The sequence below is a fragment of the Lathyrus oleraceus genome, chromosome 7 (assembly GCF_024323335.1).
Source record: "Lathyrus oleraceus cultivar Zhongwan6 chromosome 7, CAAS_Psat_ZW6_1.0, whole genome shotgun sequence".
NCBI lineage: Eukaryota > Viridiplantae > Streptophyta > Magnoliopsida > Fabales > Fabaceae > Lathyrus > Lathyrus oleraceus.
Window position 1 is genome coordinate 258,187,855 of NC_066585.1, and position 19,289 is coordinate 258,207,143.

The 19,289-nt window shown below is 38.2% G+C and overlaps 1 protein-coding gene and 1 non-coding gene across 3 annotated transcripts; both read right to left on the minus strand.

Moving 5' to 3' along the window:
• Window positions 1-1,072: 1,072 nt before the first annotated feature.
• On the minus strand, window positions 1,073-9,490 carry LOC127106886 (callose synthase 12). 2 transcript variants are annotated; one of them, XM_051044182.1, is made up of 3 exons: window positions 3,992-9,490; window positions 2,159-2,227; window positions 1,073-1,365 (listed from the first exon to the last, which is right to left on the minus strand). In XM_051044182.1, the coding sequence occupies exon 1, from the start codon at window positions 9,296-9,298 to the stop codon at window positions 4,004-4,006; it is 5,295 nt and encodes a 1,764-aa protein (XP_050900139.1). In that variant the 5' UTR covers window positions 9,299-9,490; the 3' UTR covers window positions 1,073-1,365; window positions 2,159-2,227; window positions 3,992-4,003. The 2 variants fall into 2 exon arrangements, with proteins under 2 accessions (XP_050900139.1, XP_050900138.1); XM_051044181.1 differs by having other exon boundaries at window positions 2,159-2,234; window positions 3,992-9,489.
• On the minus strand, window positions 6,276-6,354 carry LOC127109564 (small nucleolar RNA J33). The gene has a single exon (XR_007796838.1). It is a non-coding gene; the product is annotated as a small nucleolar RNA J33 (small nucleolar RNA).
• Window positions 9,491-19,289: the final 9,799 nt, after the last annotated feature.

Consider the following 19,289-nt stretch of genomic DNA (forward strand, 5'->3'; position numbering starts at 1 on the left):
GCTGAGTATTTCTCAAACTCATTGAATAAGTTTAAATGCTTTCCATTAATGGAAATTAATGTTTGTGTAACGCAAGTCAAATTTAGGTAGAAATTATAATATACATGCATTCAAATGATTGACCTTAATAGCTTAGAGAAAATTGAGCATTAAAAACATGGAAAATCACTCGGAAAAAACCCAAAAAGCAATGGATACTTCTAACATTAATATTAATTGGTTATAATCATTTTGTTCGTAAGGTATCTTTAGGTTTACATCTAATGGTGGAGTGTGGTAGTGCAGCATATATGACTTGAGCGAAAATGATTTAAACTAAATGAAACCTACTTGTATTCTTTATTCTTTAATTGGTAATCATGGACAAGTATGGTATACTATACTTCTTCCGTTTGTTTTATAAGAGACAATTTATTTATTTCTGAATTAATTGAATAATCAATATATCTAATCTATAAATCGATCACATATTAATTATTTAATGAATATATCTTCTCTTATATAAATGAACAGATAGTATAATTTTATCAAATTAACTTTATCATATATTGTCAGTATAAAAAAATTTACACAAATTATTCATCACCATCATCCATTTGCATCACCATCATCTATTTGCATTATTTTATAGGTTTCAATATTAACGTGTATGATTAACTTAACTGACTTTGTAAAATCATTTTATAGTGTCAATATATTTCAATTAAACTCTTTTACAATTACTATCAAACTAAAAAAGTTATATTTTGACATTCAATTGTATTTAAAATAAAATGCAAGTTATACATTCTATATGTACACTTTCAAGTTATACATTCTATATGTACACTTTCATTACTATTCATTACAAATATTCAAGTTGCACGCATTATAAAAAAAATGGCTGCTCTTACGGGTTTAATTTAACCATATCATACTCCAAATTTCAACTTGTGAGGTCTTAAGCTAATTTAATGTCTTTAAGTTAACCTAGCCAATACTCATCAACAAGAGAATCAGGAATACTGCCAGAAAATGTAGCAATCGAGTCTATCATATTTTTTCTTGTAAAAAACCTCGGACTACGGATAAATGATTGAAAAAATCTGAATCATGTTACTACCATTCTATAAAATAAGTTGCCGTTTCCCGCCTGGAATGCAACATACATATCAGAATATCACCTACCAGCTACCAAAATCAATTTTAAAACAAGATAATTGACTAATTACAAAAGGCCAACCCAGAAAATAATAATCTCCTCCTCCACAAAATAAAGACAAAATATAATCACAACCAAAACCAGAGGAAAATTGGGGAACACAAAGCAAGTCTTAGCCTCAAGTATTTTATAGTCCCTCCTTGCATATATTTCCAATGCCAATCCTGCAAAAACATAATTCATGCCTATTAGCTACAACTGCCAGAAAATTCAAACAACAAAAAACAACTATCTACAAGAAACACCGTCAGACAAATATAATCGAACAAATCGGAAACAACGAAACATATGGAATACAGGAATACACGGTGCATAGCCAATAATCAGTATAACTAGTATATTAGAGGATCACTGAGAACATCACACCAATAGTTATGTTATGGGCTTCACCGAGAGAAAAAATGGTACCAAGGCCATCGTTACTTCAAGAACATCACACCAATAGTTATGTTATGGGCTTTGCCATAGTTTTATTAACAAGATTCCCCAAGAGCCCGAATAGAAAACAACAATTTACAAATATAAATTACTACAATAATTATAGGTTAGATGAGCTTAAGCCTTCATTTTAATTTAAATGTTCACAAGATTGGAAGTTGATCACAACATTTATGTACTGAAGTGGTGGCCTTCGGGTTTTGAAAATGTAGCATGGTTCATACCCACTCAAATATAGGATACATATAAAAGATAAACAAGAAAGGAGGGTAGACCACCATGATGAGGGTTGACTAAATAGGAAGTAGTTCAATAGTTAAAGATAAAAGAACTTCGATTTATAAAATATAGTTCAATATAGTTAAACGAGGAACTATAAACCAAAACCATCAAGAAGGATTGGGATTAGTGGGTGGTGTTACTTAACATGATTTGTTTCATGTAACTAATCAAAATTAACGGGAAAGGTTTTTTGTAACTTTTGTTATTGTGTTTGTATATAACAACAAGAAACATTACCATGTACAGATGTCTCAAGTCTAGCTCCATAAACCACCTGATGTAAAAGGCACTCCATTGATTCCAACCCTACAGGCTAAACATCACAACAAAATAAGACATCTTGTGATGCATTCATTTGTATACAAAAGGCACATACTTTTCCAAATTCATTATAAAAATCAAATTGGAAGCTTAAGACAGCAAATAAATAATTAAATAAAGCCCTCCAAATTGAGTTCAGGAGGCCCAAACAACCTTAAAAAACAAACATATCAAGATTGTGAAAAGGTTGAAATAGGCCAAACAAAACTAAAATTTTCACCAAACAAAGGAAAACGGAATTAAACAGATGCTAAAATGCAGCAGCCAGCACAGGAATAAGCCAATCTAAAACAAATTGGAGTCGAACAGAGGATAAGAGCCAACCCAAATCAAGCAATAACCAGTTCATGAACAGAACCAAACACGCCCCACTCAAGTTCTGGTTTGTAATTAATAAAAAAAGCATGTACTGTATAGCACCCGCAATGACAAGTAACATAAACTTTTATAGGCCCGGTGGAACTTGACTGAGAAGAAAAATATAAGAGGTCTTTGATTCTATCATAAATATCTTGAAATTACTTGAGATAACGATTAAATCAAAAGAAATTATGGGAAGTATATTTAAATCATAGAAAATAAACATTACAATTGACCCTTGTTTGCACAAGTCCTGATTTGAAATTAATAAAAATGAGTATATACTGTATAGCACCGCAATAACAACATAAATTTCTATAGGGCTATTGGAACTTGACTGAAAAGTCAAACATAAAAGGTCTTCCTATCATATATCTTGAAATTACTTGAGATAAAGTTTTAATAAAAAATTTATGGAAAGTAAAATATAAAAGGTTTTTTTTTTGAAAAATTTGTTGATTTATAAATATCAACAACTTATTTACATTAATATAAAAGGTCTTTAATCCTATCATATATTTAAATCATAAGAAATGAACATTATAATTGACCCTCGTTGGCACAAAATCAACTCCCTGTTTCATTGCCATTAGTCTAGAAAGGAATCATAGCCTAGAGATTTTAGGCTGATCCAGAACACGATGTGAAAATAATTGATGCTCAGTTATGCCAAGGTAAAAACTTCCAAGAATGTGAACACAACTTATAAAATACATTCTATTTCAATTTTAAAGCATGATGCCATTTGTGGGGGGTGGAGGGGAATCAAGAAGTACAGCAGTTAACATAATCAGCAACTGGCCAGATGAATACCAAACACGACAGAATACACAAACAAAACAAAAAAACAGGTGCTAATAAGGGTTCATGTCATAACAATGTGAATTTTAGTCATTGGCTGCACTTCATTTAGCATTGGAGAAAAAAGTATACTGGGCGAGCATTCAAATCACTAAATAATTATTGCACAAGCACAATGTCTATTAAGTACAGCCAATAAAAAAACTCTAGATACGAAAATGATAATAAAAAATACAACAAACTCCCACTTAAGTTATTTTAAATATCTTGAGTTCTCAGCTGATTGTGTGCCTATAAGAACTGTGCTCATCCAAGAATCAATTGTTACAAACATGTGATGAGAAATTTCCTTGCCCTCTTAATAACATAGAGGCTTAGGTATTTAAAATAAACAGTTCCTTAACTGCAAGACACAACCAAGGAGTCACACAATGTACGGGAAAAAAAATCAATTTTATCAGCTCAGTAGTAGGATTGTCTTGTTAACTTGTCTTTCAAACAGTGCCTACCTCTTTGAAAAACAAGAACAATTATGCCAAAAATGTGGTCTAAACATGAAAATAAACTAAAGAAATGGACAGAAATTACCTTGCATCACAGTCAACTTTGAGGCTTTTTCCCAGTAACAATCTGGGATATGCGGAGACCCCTGCTGAATGCTTCATTGAAAAGTATTCTAGTTTGCATATTTTGAAACCCAGGCAACCATGACAGTAATGCCACAGGGGCCATAACAATGACTCCAAACAATATATCATACAGACGAGCCACCGCAACAACACCACTCCAAATGATAGAAGATTGCAACTGTGATCTGAAAACTTGGGCAATCAATATCAGGCCCCATCCCGTGGGAAGGAACGCCAACAGGCTAGTAAAAATATCCACAAAATTGAATTCCGTGAATTCCAGCAAAGCAACTACCACGAGTATTGCAAGAATTATGACAAGGAACTGGACAAGCCGGTAATAGATGTGCTCTTTCGCCGAATATTTGTTCCGTGCATACACTACCACAACATAAATCCCAGATACAACAACAACGTAGATCCATGATAGCGCGTAAACAGCGAGACTATGATTTCCAGCAGAAATGCCAAGCTGGTAGACAATTCCATACTGGAAAAAGAAGAACCGGAAGTCTAAGATTATTTCAGAAAACTTTCCCCAAATGCCGGTAACCTTTAGATGATCATGCTCTTCGTACCACCACCTTTCCCAGCTCTGTTCAGCTTTAGCAAACACACTTCCATTGTACCAGATCCAGTTCATAAAGTCATCAAAGTCATAAACAGTTTTTAACCAATCAAAGCCAGAAGGATTGAACATAAATGGTGCCAGCACCCATGATGCAACTAAGAACCAACTAGTAATGGTCAGGGCTATATAAACAAACGTGTCAGATGCTACAGGGCTGTGTGTTGCATAAATTACAAGTATTAGCCCTAACTCAATTGCTTTCACAAAATGGCTACGGGAAAAGAGTCTATAAATTTCAGCAAAACACTTATGCTCTACAACAAAACCACGGCCAGTGGCTCGATATTTTGCTCCACCGTGTAGAATAGTCCGGCCAAAAAAATGACTGCGAGTGCCCATAGAGAAGGTGTAGAAAACTGATGAAAGCTGGAGCTGCATTGTCAGAAAGTCCCAGATAGCTTGAAGGAACCCATGCTCAAGGGAATTCTCTATAATCATTGGAAGGGCGGTGAAAATTCCAAGTTGGATGATGAACTGCTGATTTAAGATGGTACCGAGTGCTTTGTTGTTATTGCTGTTACTTTCCATTGATTTCTCAATACCACTGAGGGCAAGATATAGTCGACCCCATAAAAAAGCATATACTGTCAGAACCACCATCATTGTGTTGAAGAAGAACCCCACTGTAGTGTAAAAGAATGACAGCATCCGGAAAAAATCCAGCCTATGACCCAATCTGTACACATCTCTACTGAGAATCTGTTCGCCATTTCCACTGGCAACCTTGGCTTCAAACATTGATACTTGATTCAGACCAACATCCCTTCCCTTTCCAACCTGAATGTATTCATGGTGAGTGACATTACCTCCACGAAGAGTACAATTGAACCCAGCAAAAATGTCCTCACTGATGTTGATCACTCTGGAAGCTTTACTGATACCACCTCGAGTTAAGAACCAAAACCTATCAAACACATCTGGATGGCCGTAATGCATTCTAACTTTCAAAGGATTTGCCAAAACCCTTTGTCCTAAGGTGACGAAACTTGTCTCCTGAGCTGACATGAACCAGGCAAGAGAGGACACAGAGCCAGTAAAAATGTGCTCCCTGACTCCCAAAATTGTTGGTTTCCTGATGCCATAGTAATGCCTGTACTCTTCCAGGAGATTCCTCATTTTAAGTGCCTCCTCAAAGTAGTTATCCTGATTCATGTCAATAGTCTGCACGGCATCTCCGCGGGTGAAGATGATTGCGTGGTTTTGATTTTCAGGTTTTCCTTCCCCGAGCTTCAACGGACCTGGCAATTTCACTCTGTAAATTTCCACCTCCTTCTCCAACTGTTGATCATACTTCACAAGAACGGAGAAATAGTCCTGCTCGTCCCGTCCGGTAGTTTTTTCATCAACATATGCAACTCGAAGGGCCTCATTGTTTTTCATTAGATACAAAATTTCTTCAGCATGAGGGTCCTTTTTTGCTTTCTGAGTTCCATATATCTGGCAAGCAACCACATATGTGAATTTCATTATAGCGGTCCCATACTCATGGCCTTTGAATAACAAACTCACTGAACTGCTTGCTCTACTTAAACTCTTAGAGTAAGGTGACCTTTCAGAGTTGAAACTGTCCAAATTATCTTGCCTCACTGAAACAAGTTCGCGTGAGCCCTCTCGGATGTCCATTTCTGATGCAGAATCCAGAAATGTCAACATCTTGAGGGCCCGATAGTAGTACATCATTCCTCTAACCGTACGCGATAGTGTTTGGCCTCTGTAGGAAGCCCACATCCTCAAATCTCTAAGTTTATCAGTCCACATATCACTGTCTTTCATCATCCCCTCCCGACGCATTCTCTCCACAAAATTCTTCCACTCATCATCATAAATAGTCTGCAAATAGTACAGGGTTGAAACCCCGTCTTCATTCTCAGTTCTGAGTTGTTCTTTGCTGTATGATACATCTTCACTATAATAAGGTGTTAGAACACTGAAAGCCATCATTTTCTCAACTTGGGGGGCATGAGGCATATTCATAAAAAGTGAGTTACTGAAAAAGGCAATCCTCCGTCTTGCCTCTAGATTTATTGGGATGTTTTGCATTGAATCCCTGGAGGTAAGAATTGTGTGCAAGCGCCGAACCTGGCGGTAGAAGTTCTCATTGCTAGTGTCAGGCAACTGAACAGCATTCTGAAAAGGTAGACCTGAAGAAGGATTACGTGGAGCCAAGCCATCATCCTCTAGCTGCTTAGGATTTCTCCTATCCTTGAAAAGGTCTCTGATAGCAATCTCATAAAGGGCCTGAAGGGTATTCACCACTTGGTTAGAATCTTTGACAGTCTTGTTCAATAACTCAACAAGTTTTATCAACTTGCTGTGAAGCTGGGGCAGTGCAGTTGTTTTAAATGTTTTAGTGAATTTCTCAATCTCAAGAGAGTGATCAATTTCCTGAAACAGAACAGCCACAATAGAATGCTCTTCACTATTGGGTTTAATAATCTCAAAAAGCAAGTGCTTGACACTGTCATATGCTTCAATAACAGCACAGCGTCTGTACTCATTGCTGCATATCTTCTTATTAAGCCTCTTATCAGTATCATTAACTAGTTCTTTGGCCTGACTGAGTGCTAGCAGTAACTCGTTGCAGAGAAGAAAACATGGCCAGCGGATAACCCGAACATTCCAAGAGTTCTGTGGCAGCTCCAGCAGCTCAACCTCTCTGTCAGAGATAATATCCTCCTCCCTAAAAGACAAAATTATTTCGTTCCATATCAAAGCAAACTTGTTGGCTTCAACCTGGTTAGACTCGAGCTTCCTATACGGCCGACCAAGCCCATACCTGAGCTTCAACCTGTGGATGGCATCTTTAAACTTGCTCTTCAACGTTCCTCTTGCATTCAACAACTGCTCCTCAGGCATGAGATTAAACTGAATTGCACTGGCAAAAAACTGGAACCTCAATTTTAACTGCTGCATATTTCGAATCTCGCCCAGGTGTGCAAACAACCCCACGGCCGCCCCAACAAAAGAGGAATATATTGAATACCAAATCTGTATATCCATTAGATAAATCAAAACAACTGGAATCCATAATATTCCAGCAGAAAATCGGTTGCTGTGGAAAAACTCAAACCATTCATACTCAACATTCTTGAGGTCCAACATTGCTTTTGTTGGAGCAATCATGGGTTTGATCTGCAAAAAGTAACTGAAGCAAAACTTTGTGGCCAGCACCAAAATCCAGAACAGCGAGTACTTAATGTTATCAAGAAGGCCTTCCCTCAAACCACGACCAACAAAGCTTCTGCTCTGAAACCACCATGATAACATGTAAAAGATCCTCCAATTCGTATTCTCCACAAAATTCCTAATCCAAGGAATTATAAAGAGGCCTACGGCCAGAAGCTCTGGAAGGATGAAGACAAACACGGCCTCCAGAAAATTCAGCACCCGATCATTAGCCGCCTTCGTCCACCTTCTATCACGATTTCTCTGCTCCCAAATCCTCCCATAAAACACTCCGAACACACCAAGCCACGCGGCAGCAACAATACATTTCAGCACCATCCTCACTCCAAGCATCTTTGTCTCCCTGGATACCAACTTAAACTGCATCGCTGCATCAAGCAGAGACTTCAAAAACCTCAAACCACTCCAAGTGAAGAAAATGGTCAAAACCCTAACTTGCACAGTACGGTCCCCCAAAGCCTGCCAAGGATAAGTCTTCTCTTCCCAAGCAACAATTATAGCAGCCTGAAGAAACAATACCAACATAATCCAAAGCCTATCAAAACTCCTGAACAGATTCCAAAACGACCTCTGCTCCACGAACCCAGTTTTACCCACATGCTTCCCTTTACCAACAGTCACAAAAAAGTTGCTGCCAACATCAGGAGGCCATTTAAGCTTCTCAAAACACCTCCTACTCCAAAAATATTCATTGATATCATCATAATTTCTCCATTCATTATGAGGAGCAGTTCCATTTTTACTGTTTTCAACCTCACACTTAATCGTCTCATAAATAGGCTTCACAACATAGTTCAGAAACGCGTTCTCACCGGAAATAGAAGGCATCACTGGCTGTCCCGTGTTGTCGTCAATGTAATCTTCCAAGATTCTATTCAGCTCGTTCGCCATGTTGTGGAAGATGTAGCAGAGGCATTCCGGGACGAACCGCAGATTCGCAGATTCTCCCCAGATGAGGAGGTACAACGACACGTAGAGAAGCTCTCGCCGGAGGTCGACTTCGCCGGATCTGCGGTTGTCGTGGATCCAGAGGTTGGACTTCTTACCAAGGTAAGAGCACCACGAGCCGTAATTCTTGAGGAGCTTTTTACGGAAACGGCGGAGGACAGCAGCATCAAGAGTGTCGATGTTGTCCGGCGGCGGAGTAAGCCGCATCTGAGCATTGGCGAGGTGGAGGACAAGGTGCTCACGCTGATTACGGACGTTATCCTTCTGGAACCCGAAGAAGAGAGCCAACCAGTCGAGCAAGTCCATGTGCGGCCGCCATTGGCCAAACGGAGGACGCCGGAGGTTACCTACGGAGCGAAGTGCTGCGGCGGCTGCACGGACCTCGGGGAAGCGGAGTGATGGATGGTCAGCAAGGAGGTTGTGGACGGGGATGATGTTGTAGGGTTCTTCCTCATGGGGAGGAGTTGAGGCCTGTGGTGAATGACGGTGGCGAAGACTCATAGCATCGGAATCGGAACCCTAAAACGCTGTGATGTAGTGTTGAAGTTGAAAAACTGAGACTAGTGGCAGTTACAGAGAGAGAATTTAGGGGTGGTGGCTAACGTAAAGGGGAAGAAGAAAGAGCGCGTTGGCGCGTTCAACGGAGGATTATTTTTTCTATTTTATAATTATAATAAAATAAATAATAATATATTTTATTGATTGCCATATAAAGCGATGAATATAGAATATGGTAAAGCAAAATCTCTTCGTTTTTCTTCACCCCTTTTCTTTTTTTCTTTGTACAGTAGTATTACTGTCTTATTTTTCGTCGCTTTTTCAAATCTCGATAAAGTCAATTTGTAGATCGAGTTTATTTTATTACAAAATAGAGAAGAATCACTTGATGTAGGAAGGTTCAGTTGATTAAATATGCATTGCATCTTGCAAATATACTATTCTTTTAATTTATTATTTTATAATTTTATTTGCTTAATTTTGCAAATATTTTTTATTTCATCATCTCAGCCGAAGTCGCTATGGTTTGATCAGCTTCTAAGGTTACCATAATTACATAGGCTGTTATGAAGGACGCTTATTTGAACAAGTATTTTCTTACATATTTATTCGTGAAAAGAGGTTGAAAAAATAATCTTTAAAAAAAACAAATTTTTACGGCACCATAAAGTATTATCTAAAAAAAGAAAAAGAAAAAGAAAATAAAATAAAGTTTACAAATTTATTATTCTAACTTTAAATCTTTATCCGTTAAATTATAATTTTTAAAGAAAAATTGTAAATCCTTCTAACTATAATTTTTTAATAGAAAAATTATAAATTTTTTCTCAATTATAATTTTTTGAAGAAAAAATTACAAATTAATTCTCAATTATAATTGTTGGATGAAAAAATTGCAAATTTTCGTTAACAAATTATTTTTGAATGAAAAAATAAAAAAAAATTCATTAAACACACAACTACTCAATTGTCTAATACATCCGAATGGTTATATTTTATTGAAAAAAATATAATAAAAATATAATGGAAATATAATGGAAAGTAAAGAAAATCATTTGTCATCTCAACCAAAGAAAATATAATGGAAAGTAACTATTAAAAAAAATTGATTGCTCAAAATGCTAAAATTTAAAGAAGCAAAAAAAATATCATAATAACACATCATCATCCATAAAAAAAATATATATACACATTGGTGAGATATCCCATTAACTCTCACAACAAACTCAAGAAAATATTCCAAACACAGTTGTTATTAATCTTAAAGATCATAATAATGTCAATGTTATCAACACCAGAAGTCAGAAGGCTAATAAATCACTAAAAGAGACAAAGGAGGATGAAGAGGACTTGATAGAAGTTGATATGAAAGTTTTGGAAAATATTACAGCTACTTAAGAGAAAAATATTCAAGAAGAGTTTGTTATACAATAAAATAAAATTGCACAAAAACCTAATATAAGACTTATTTATCCTCAACGGTTGAAGAAGATAGACCAAAACGAGAAGAAAAAAAACCGAGAATTTTTTTTAGATATTCAGAAAGCTTAAATAAACATGCTCTAAAGAACTAGAGAAAATGTTCATATACGCGAGCTAATGAAAGATATAATCTTTAAAAAAAAAAGGACCCTGGGAGATGAGCAAATGATCTTAGCTTATAAGTATAGTGTGATATTACAAGGAATAGAAATTCCTATCAAATGCAAACATTATTACGAAAAAGAGATTTTACCTCTATTGAGAATGGTATTTGCCTCAGTTTGGAGGACGAGGTAACAGATGGTATAGTGGAAAGTACACCACTTTTCACCTCATACCAATGACAAAAGGGAAAAATTAGAAAGTGTGTCGTGTTTCCCCTCGGTTTGACGTGTCAACCGAAGGGAAAAGTTACATTGTTCATGAGTTTGATTCTGAGCAATAACATTTTGTAATAAAGGCGCGCCACTTTTTCCCTCAGTTGGACTTAGAACTAAGGTGAAAACCCAACAATTTCTCTCTGTTGCATTTATTAACCGAGGTGATATATGTTAGGGGAATGGTTTTTACCTCAATTGGGAGTTACAACGAGGGGAAATACCTTGTTTATAAAAATAATAATTTAATTGTACATAATTTTTGTTTTAACCTGTATTTTTTAAGCAGGACCTAAATTATATATTTTGTGAAACATAAATAAATGGCACATTTGTGAAACAAAACTATACATACCTTATATACCAAAATGACACACATTCGGTACTAGAGTTTTTCATTATTTACACCAAATCGAAATGGTATGTATATTCTTTTTTTACAACAAAACTAAAACATATACAAATTATTAACCAACAAAAGCAACAACCAACATAAATTAGTTTGCCTGTGAATCAAACAACTCAATGAAACAAGTTGACCAACGTTGTCGCATCGCGCGAAAAACCGGCGGGAAAGAAGAAACAACAGAGCCGCCACCGTGCGTTATTTATCCCGAAAGAGGGAAAGGAAACGCTCAGAGTAAACCTGGAAAAGAACATGGTCTCGCGACCAAAGAGAATGGGTTCGGGAGTCGGTTATGCGAAGGGAAGGTATTAGCACCCCTACACATCCGTAGTACTCTACGGGATCCACGCACAAAAGGAAGGAATGTTGGTTGCTAAACACTGCTCAAATACTCACACACACTGGCTGAAAGAAACGAAAGAGACTGACTGAAACTGAACTCGGCAGGATGTCGCATCCTGGGCCTACTTAGTCTATCAGGCATAGACATCAGAGTCCAAGTAGTTCGGACTGGGGAGACGACACATGCTCGCTAGGATATCGCATCCTATGCATACGTATCTTCTCGGACGAGAGAAGAATCAGAGCATTCGTAGCTCGGCTGACACGCACACAAACAAAACAAAACACAGGCAAACGTGGAGCCCGACTGCCAATCACTGGACTTATGTCAGCATCCGAACCTAAACACACGCAAAGAGGCAAACGTGGAGCCCAAATGCCAATCACTGGACTTACATTGACATCCGAACCTAAACGACACAACAGATAGATAGGGAGTCTGGGACTCAGCCTACAACTGTCAAACACACAAACAGACAGACAGCAAATGCTAAGGAGTACGAGGACTCGAGCCTAGCAAAGGTCAGACGACACACACAAAAAGAAAGAAAAGGCGCCCAGAGAGATCAGCTCAATCTCCTGCCTACATACTTCATCTGGTGTGAAGATCAGGGCGATGTAGTTCCCCTACGCAGGGATAAAGGACTAGCCTAACCAGATAACAGAGGGAGACACAACTCTAGGGAGACTACGACTCGAGCCTAGATGTTGTCATGCAAAATCAACCCTAAGCTATGGTTTCTAGCTAAATGGCACAAGGGCCAACCTATCCTAAGTATGGCTCACACCGGAAGCAAGCCACACACACTTAACTTGCACAGGAAGCAAGCCAAGCAAAACCTAACTTGCACTGGAAGCAAGTCTAAACTAATCCTAACTTGCACAGGAAGCAAGTCAAACAATCCTATCTTGCACAGGAAGCAAGTCAAACAATCCTATCTTGCACAGGAAGCAAGTCAAACAATCCTATCTTGCACAGGAAGCAAGTCAAACAATCCTACAAGCACAGATAGCACACGCTATACACAAACAAGTGGCTCAAACAAGGGTTAGGTTTTAGTCAAGGGGTCATATCAACCTCGACAAACAAACCTCTGGAACTGGGTGAATCTTGCTCTTAACCCTGCCATTGAGGGGCTAAGGTGAAGCAGATGAAAGGATGAAGTGAGGATGAGACCTCACAGCTCTTATCCCTGGCCTGGGAGAGCTCAAGACAAGAATGTGTGGGTTCAGAAAGTGGGAACCCTTCTACACATTTAAAACTGACTCAACTGTACAGTTGTACAAGATCTTGGGTTTGTATCTGAAATGCATCAACACAGTGGTGTGAGCAAAACAGAAGACACACTGAATAGTGGGGGATAGATTGCATATCCCTACCTTCCACCAATTGCCTCATTGAGGTCTTTGACTCTATGCAAGGACAAAGTTAAACATCCACAAACATTGCCTCTTAAGGAGGGCTTCAGACAGTTGCCTGGCCAAGTAACAGGCCAGGTCTTCCAGACTACATGAAGTAAGAGAGACATACCTCAATGCAAATTGCTTATACAAGCAAAGCAAAGCAAAAGTTCACAAGGAACTAAAAGCAACTAAAGCACCTGAAACAGTCAAGCAGATGTTAGTATGCAACTTCAAACAAAACAAACAGAAACAGACACCAACAGTTAATTGGAGGCACATGGATGTGCAAGGCACAGGGCTTAAGGCATGTGAGCCAAGCCACCTACAAAACAAAGAGGTTAGACAATGATACTTGAGCAAGCTTAATCAAAATAATTGGTCTCAATGGCCATTTGATGGTCAACCTGAAAACACAAGCTCAAAGGTGAGTAACAGGACCTCTAGGGCAAGCCTAGGGTCAAAAATGAATGAGAAAGTCCAAACAGCAAGGGTCAAGTATCAAAAATCATGTTCAAACAATTAGGAAACACAACCAATTGGATTCACACTCATATCAATTATCATCATCATTTCATGAACCATTTAGGTCAAAACATGGCAAACAGGAGCTCATAGAAGTCAACAGCAAGACTTGCATCAAAAGCAATCTAAACATTTTCCAAAAAATCACCAAATAAATCATGATCAAACCTAACACATAGCATGGTAAGCATGTCAAATTTCATCCCATTCGGATGAGAGGAAGGCAGTCAATGAAAATCATGAAGTCAAACCAAATTCAAGCATGCACAAAGAAGGTCAACAAGCATGGGTCAACCTCAAAAAATCATATCAAATTGAAAACAGATGAGAAATGAATGAGATTAACACCAATGCCAAGCTTGAGATGTCTAGTTATCACATATCAAATTTCATGTCCATCTAATAAAGTATGAGAATTTCACGAATGAAATGGGAACATGTGTCACACAAAGTCAACTATTGACTAGGCAGGGGAGAAAATCTCAACAAATGGAAAATGCCACAAATAATTCCAAGAAAATCTACATGTGAACTAGACATACAAGAGTAAGTTCATGCAAAATTTGGGGTCATTTGGATGTAAGGAAGCATGTGAACAAAATTAGGGAAAATGCATGATCATGGTATGGCACCAAATGTAACACATGACTTCAAAAAATCATAACCAGCAAACCACAAATGGGAAATCCACAAACTTTATACCAAAATGAAGGTGAACATGTCTAGTTTCATCACAAAAAATTTCAAGCTCATTGGATGCAACATGAGTATTTCACAATTGAAATGGTAAGATGTATCATTTATGCATACATGTTGGGAAAATAATTGTCAATTAAAATCCAGCCAATGGAAAAATAATTAAAAATCACAATCAAAAACTAGACACATTCATGAACATTGTGGAAAAAACCTCATGATTTTTGGATAAAAATTGAAAGAGAAATGGATTTGTAAAGTTGGATGAATAATTGATGAAACATGAAACAACATAGCATGGCATAGGTCAACTAATGGTCAACGCAGTGGCAATTCAGTAAATAAGTGTGCCACTAATTGAAACGGCAGCGCTTTACACAGCCAAACGAAATAAGCTGATTGGCTCTCCCTCAATGAAACAGTAACTTAAGCAACCACAGCCAATAGCATTTGAGTTTTCTGGTTTTTTCAAAAAGAACTTAGGGTTTAAGCTTCAACAGCATGGACATTCATCATCGTGCAATCAATCATCAACATGAACAACAACATCAACAAATAACCATGGCCATGAAACAATCATCATCATGCAACATTAATCAACATTAAAACACACATAAACATAGGAAATTCTGGGCATGGTCAGGTTTAGCATGAACAGCATACACACATTCATCATCATGCATCTCAAAATTTAATGTGCTCAGAAATTGAAATCCAAGGTACCAACAGCATCATTAAACATCAGGTAACACAAATATGGCAATGGTTTTCACTGAAGCAACAACAAATAAGCAAATCGAAGGAAACTAGGTTTGAGCATGCAAAATGAAATCCAAATTTCTCATGATATGTGTAACCAATCAGCATGACTCAAGTTGCATAGGAACAAGCATGGAAAGACCTTTTAAAAACATAGCATAGCAAGGCAAAAGAAGGGATTCGAAAGCTTACTTGGTTGTGAAGAAAAATGGATGCAGGGCTTCTTTTGAGATTGCAAGCAAAAACAGTTGCCAATGATGGTTGATAGTGATGAATGCTTGCAGGAAATCGGTTCAAACAGCTCGAATCCACTTTAGCTCAAAATCTGCCATGGACATTCCTTGAAGAAACAGAACTAGGATAGGCTTTACAGTAGGGGAATGGAGGTTCAAAGGTGCTCCAAATGCTGTCCAGATGAAGGAGTGATGATGGAAGCTTGTGGTGTTTTGATAGTTTTTGGTAAAAATATTGCTCGAGCCAACATGCAGTTGAGAGAGAGGAGAGTGTTCTGGTTGGTGGCTGCAGCTTCTTAGGGTTACAAAATGGTGAGAAGATTGTCAAATGGTAATGACCAGGTTCTTAGCATGGTGAAAAATGGTTGGTCAAGTGTTGCCAAGGGTGTTTGCTGCAGGATGTTGACTTTTTGATGCTGCAGGATGTTGGAAAACAAATTGCAAGGCTTGGTTGCTTGATGTTTTGGACAGGTTTTTGGAGTTTGGCCAAAGCAAGGTGAGTTTGTGTTCTTTGGTGGAATTTGCTATCCTTGCCAAATGAGATAATCAGCCTTTTTCAGTGCAGCAGCCAGGTAAGGGCATGTTTTGTAAGAAAGCAAGTAAGCACAAGTTTTGGCTGATCTGCTACTGGTTTTGGACAGAGGAAGATGAGATGTAAATAGTAGGATTCCCCTTTCTTTTGATCTGAGCAGAATGAATAAAAATGCCAATGTATTTTTGATGTATGTTGTTGTCTACAAATGGCCAGGAAAAATGATGCAGGATGTTGTCAAGCCAACTTAGTTCATTGGTTTTGGACAGAAGAAGTTGGAATGCAAAATGGCAGTTGTAGGATGAGGGAGTTAAGCAAGGCTTTGTTGCTGGTCTTCTTTACAGTTGCTGCCACTGTCTTTTTGTTGACAGAAAATGGGAATGCAAAGCCAGGCTTAGTTTTGTTATGTATGGACAGACAAATTGCAAGGTAAGGTGAGTTTTGGGAGTGCTGTATGCAGATGGATGTATTGGCAAGGCTAGGTTTTGTTCATTGGAGGTTTGGGAGTGATTTTGGTTAATGCATCAAAAGTGAAGCTTGAGTGATGTGTAGTTTTCTTGTGGTTACAGGCTGCTGCAGTGTTAGAAAAGTTTTTATGCCAACTGACAAGGTGAGGTTTTTGAGGATGTGAACCAATGGCTTTTTGCTGCTATTACTGTTCTCCTTATGACAGAAAGATTGCCTGAAATCTGCTGCTTGGTATATGGCATGGTTACTTGGCTTTGTTCTCTTGTGTTTGGACAACTTTTAGAAAATGCAAGGCCAGGTCAAAAAAACCTTTGGTTGGTCTGCTGCTAGGGTTTTTAAGGTGTCCTTGACAGAAAGAAAATTGAATGGCCAAGAGTGAGAAGTTTCTTGTTGTGTTGGATGCTGCTTGCTAGGGTTTGTGGTGTGTCATGGCTAGGTTTGTGTAAGCTTGGACAGAAAAAGCAAGGTGAGGGCAAGGTGAAACAACTTTCTGCTGCAGTGTTATATGCTTGTTGGTTGCAGATGCTAGCAGGGCAAGGCAAGGTGGATTTGGAAGTTCTAGATGAAATGCAAGCAGCAGGGCAAGGTTGGAAAATAAGTGAAGGTTCTTTTTGGTATGCTGCTGTTACTAGTTTTTGATGACAGTAAAAAATGAGGTCCTTTTGCCTGCTGCTGGGTTGCTTCCCTTTTGATGGAATTTTGCCATTCTTGCCAATTGAGAGGGTCAGCCTTTTTGCATCAGTGAATTGGTTTCAATTGCTGTGTTGGCTGCAGCATTTTGTGTCCAAAAGGACAGAAAAATCCTGCATAAGCTTTGCTTGGATAGTACAAGGTATTGTTGGAAGCATGGAGTGGAAGTGTCCTTTCCAAAATTTAAGCAAGCAAGGAATGGCTTCTTGTCTTGCTGTTGATTTCAGGCTGCAAGTGAGGCTCACCATGACAGAAAAGTTGCTGCATAATGCTGTCCTTTTGAGGTACAAGGCAAGGCATGGACAAGTATGGTGCATTTGTACCTTTCTTGTAATTCAAGCAACCAAGTATAGATTCAAATGTGCTGCATAATTTGACTTTGCAAACACATTCTAAATGACATTTATGAGCTGTTCCAATTGGCCAAATGTTGAAAAAATGTTTGAATCAAAAAGTCAACTCTTGGTCAAACTTACATTTAAATGAAAAAGGTCAAAATATGCCATTTTGATTGGTGAAGTTTTGGCTCATAAAATTTATATTTTTGGAAAGAGGGGATCAAATGTGACTTGTAGGAAAAAACCCCACCAAAATTGGCCAAACGGTTTGGGAGATATGGCCCTTTGAAGTTCAAGATTTTCTGAAATCGATTCGATCATAACTTGCCAACCACACATGGGAATTGAGAGTTCTAGGCCTTTTTGGAAATGGGAGAACAAGATCTTCAACTTTCATGTTGGGCAAAAATTCATTTGAGGCTTGTATCAAAATGTAGGTTTGAGGATCAAAACTTTCCATTTATGGCAAGTTTCAGTTACAGGCCCAGTTTCCATTTTGGGAAATTTTTGATCTGGCTTCAAATTCTTCCATGATGGTGTTTGGCATGATGTATGATGACTATTTGGACATGAATGAACTCTCACAAACCAATTCCAATCATCCAATCACTGATTAAATGGACAGTTGACCAACAGTTGACTTTTAGGGTTTATGTCTGATTGTGCATTGACTGATGACTTCCAAACCCTAATTCTTTGAGAACTTGACTTCAAATGATGTCCCAAGTTGTATGAACTCTTGATTATTGACCATGGTGCCCAAATTCCACAAGAATGACCACCATCCACTGCTTTGACTGACAGTTGACTTTCTTTGACTTTTGACTGTCTGTGTATGAATTGATGACCTCTGAGCCTTCAACCCTTGCCTTGAACACTTCAAATAGACCTCCAAGCCATGTGAACTTGTTGGACAAACCCTAAGGCCTTGGTTCAGTTAGAAATTCCTTTGCTTGCTTGGTTGACTGATCAGGAGATTAGTTTGACCTAATTCTTGATTGCTTGCACTTGAGGCAAAAGAGGCAATGCAATGCTATGCAATGGATCATGATATGCTATGACCTAATATGAAATGGTATGTATAATGATAGGTGCAAATTTGAGGTGCTACAGCTGCCCCTATTCAATCAGCTGGGAACCCGAATGGATGATAGCAGCGGCTGTCAGACTTTCAGGGTAAACAGGGATTGAATACCAAGAACCGTAGAATTTGCACAACACAGGGATCCACCAATGGAAACGTCCACTGGGATTTGATATTTATTACTGGGTATTTTGTTTTGTTTTTTGGTTTTCAAAGGGTATGGCCACATCCAGACATCACAACGATGACGAATGGGAATAGAAATCACAACTAGATGCCAACGGACAACTAGGAAAAACTCAGCGTTTACCGGGACCAACGGAGAGGTAACCAGACGCTATTGAATAACTGGGAGGGATACAACCATACGTCAATGGACGAAATGGGAAAAACTCAACGTTTACCAAGACCAACGGAGAGGTAACCAAACATTAATGAATGAATGGAAGGGATACAACCATACGTCAACGGACGAAATGGGAAAAACTCAACGTTTACCGAGACCAACGGAGAGGTAACCAACTGGGGACGACCAGGAAAAACTCGACGTTTACCAAGACCAACGGAGAGGTAAACAACTGGGGACGACCAGGAAAAACCCGACGTTTATCGAAACCAACGGAGAGGTAACCAGACATTAATGAATGACTGGGAGGACTCA

Coding starts and splice junctions, on each gene's coding strand:
- LOC127106886 (XM_051044182.1), bottom strand. CDS start 9,298: ATGAGTCTTCGCCACCGTCATTCACCACAGGCCTCAACTCCTCCCCAT.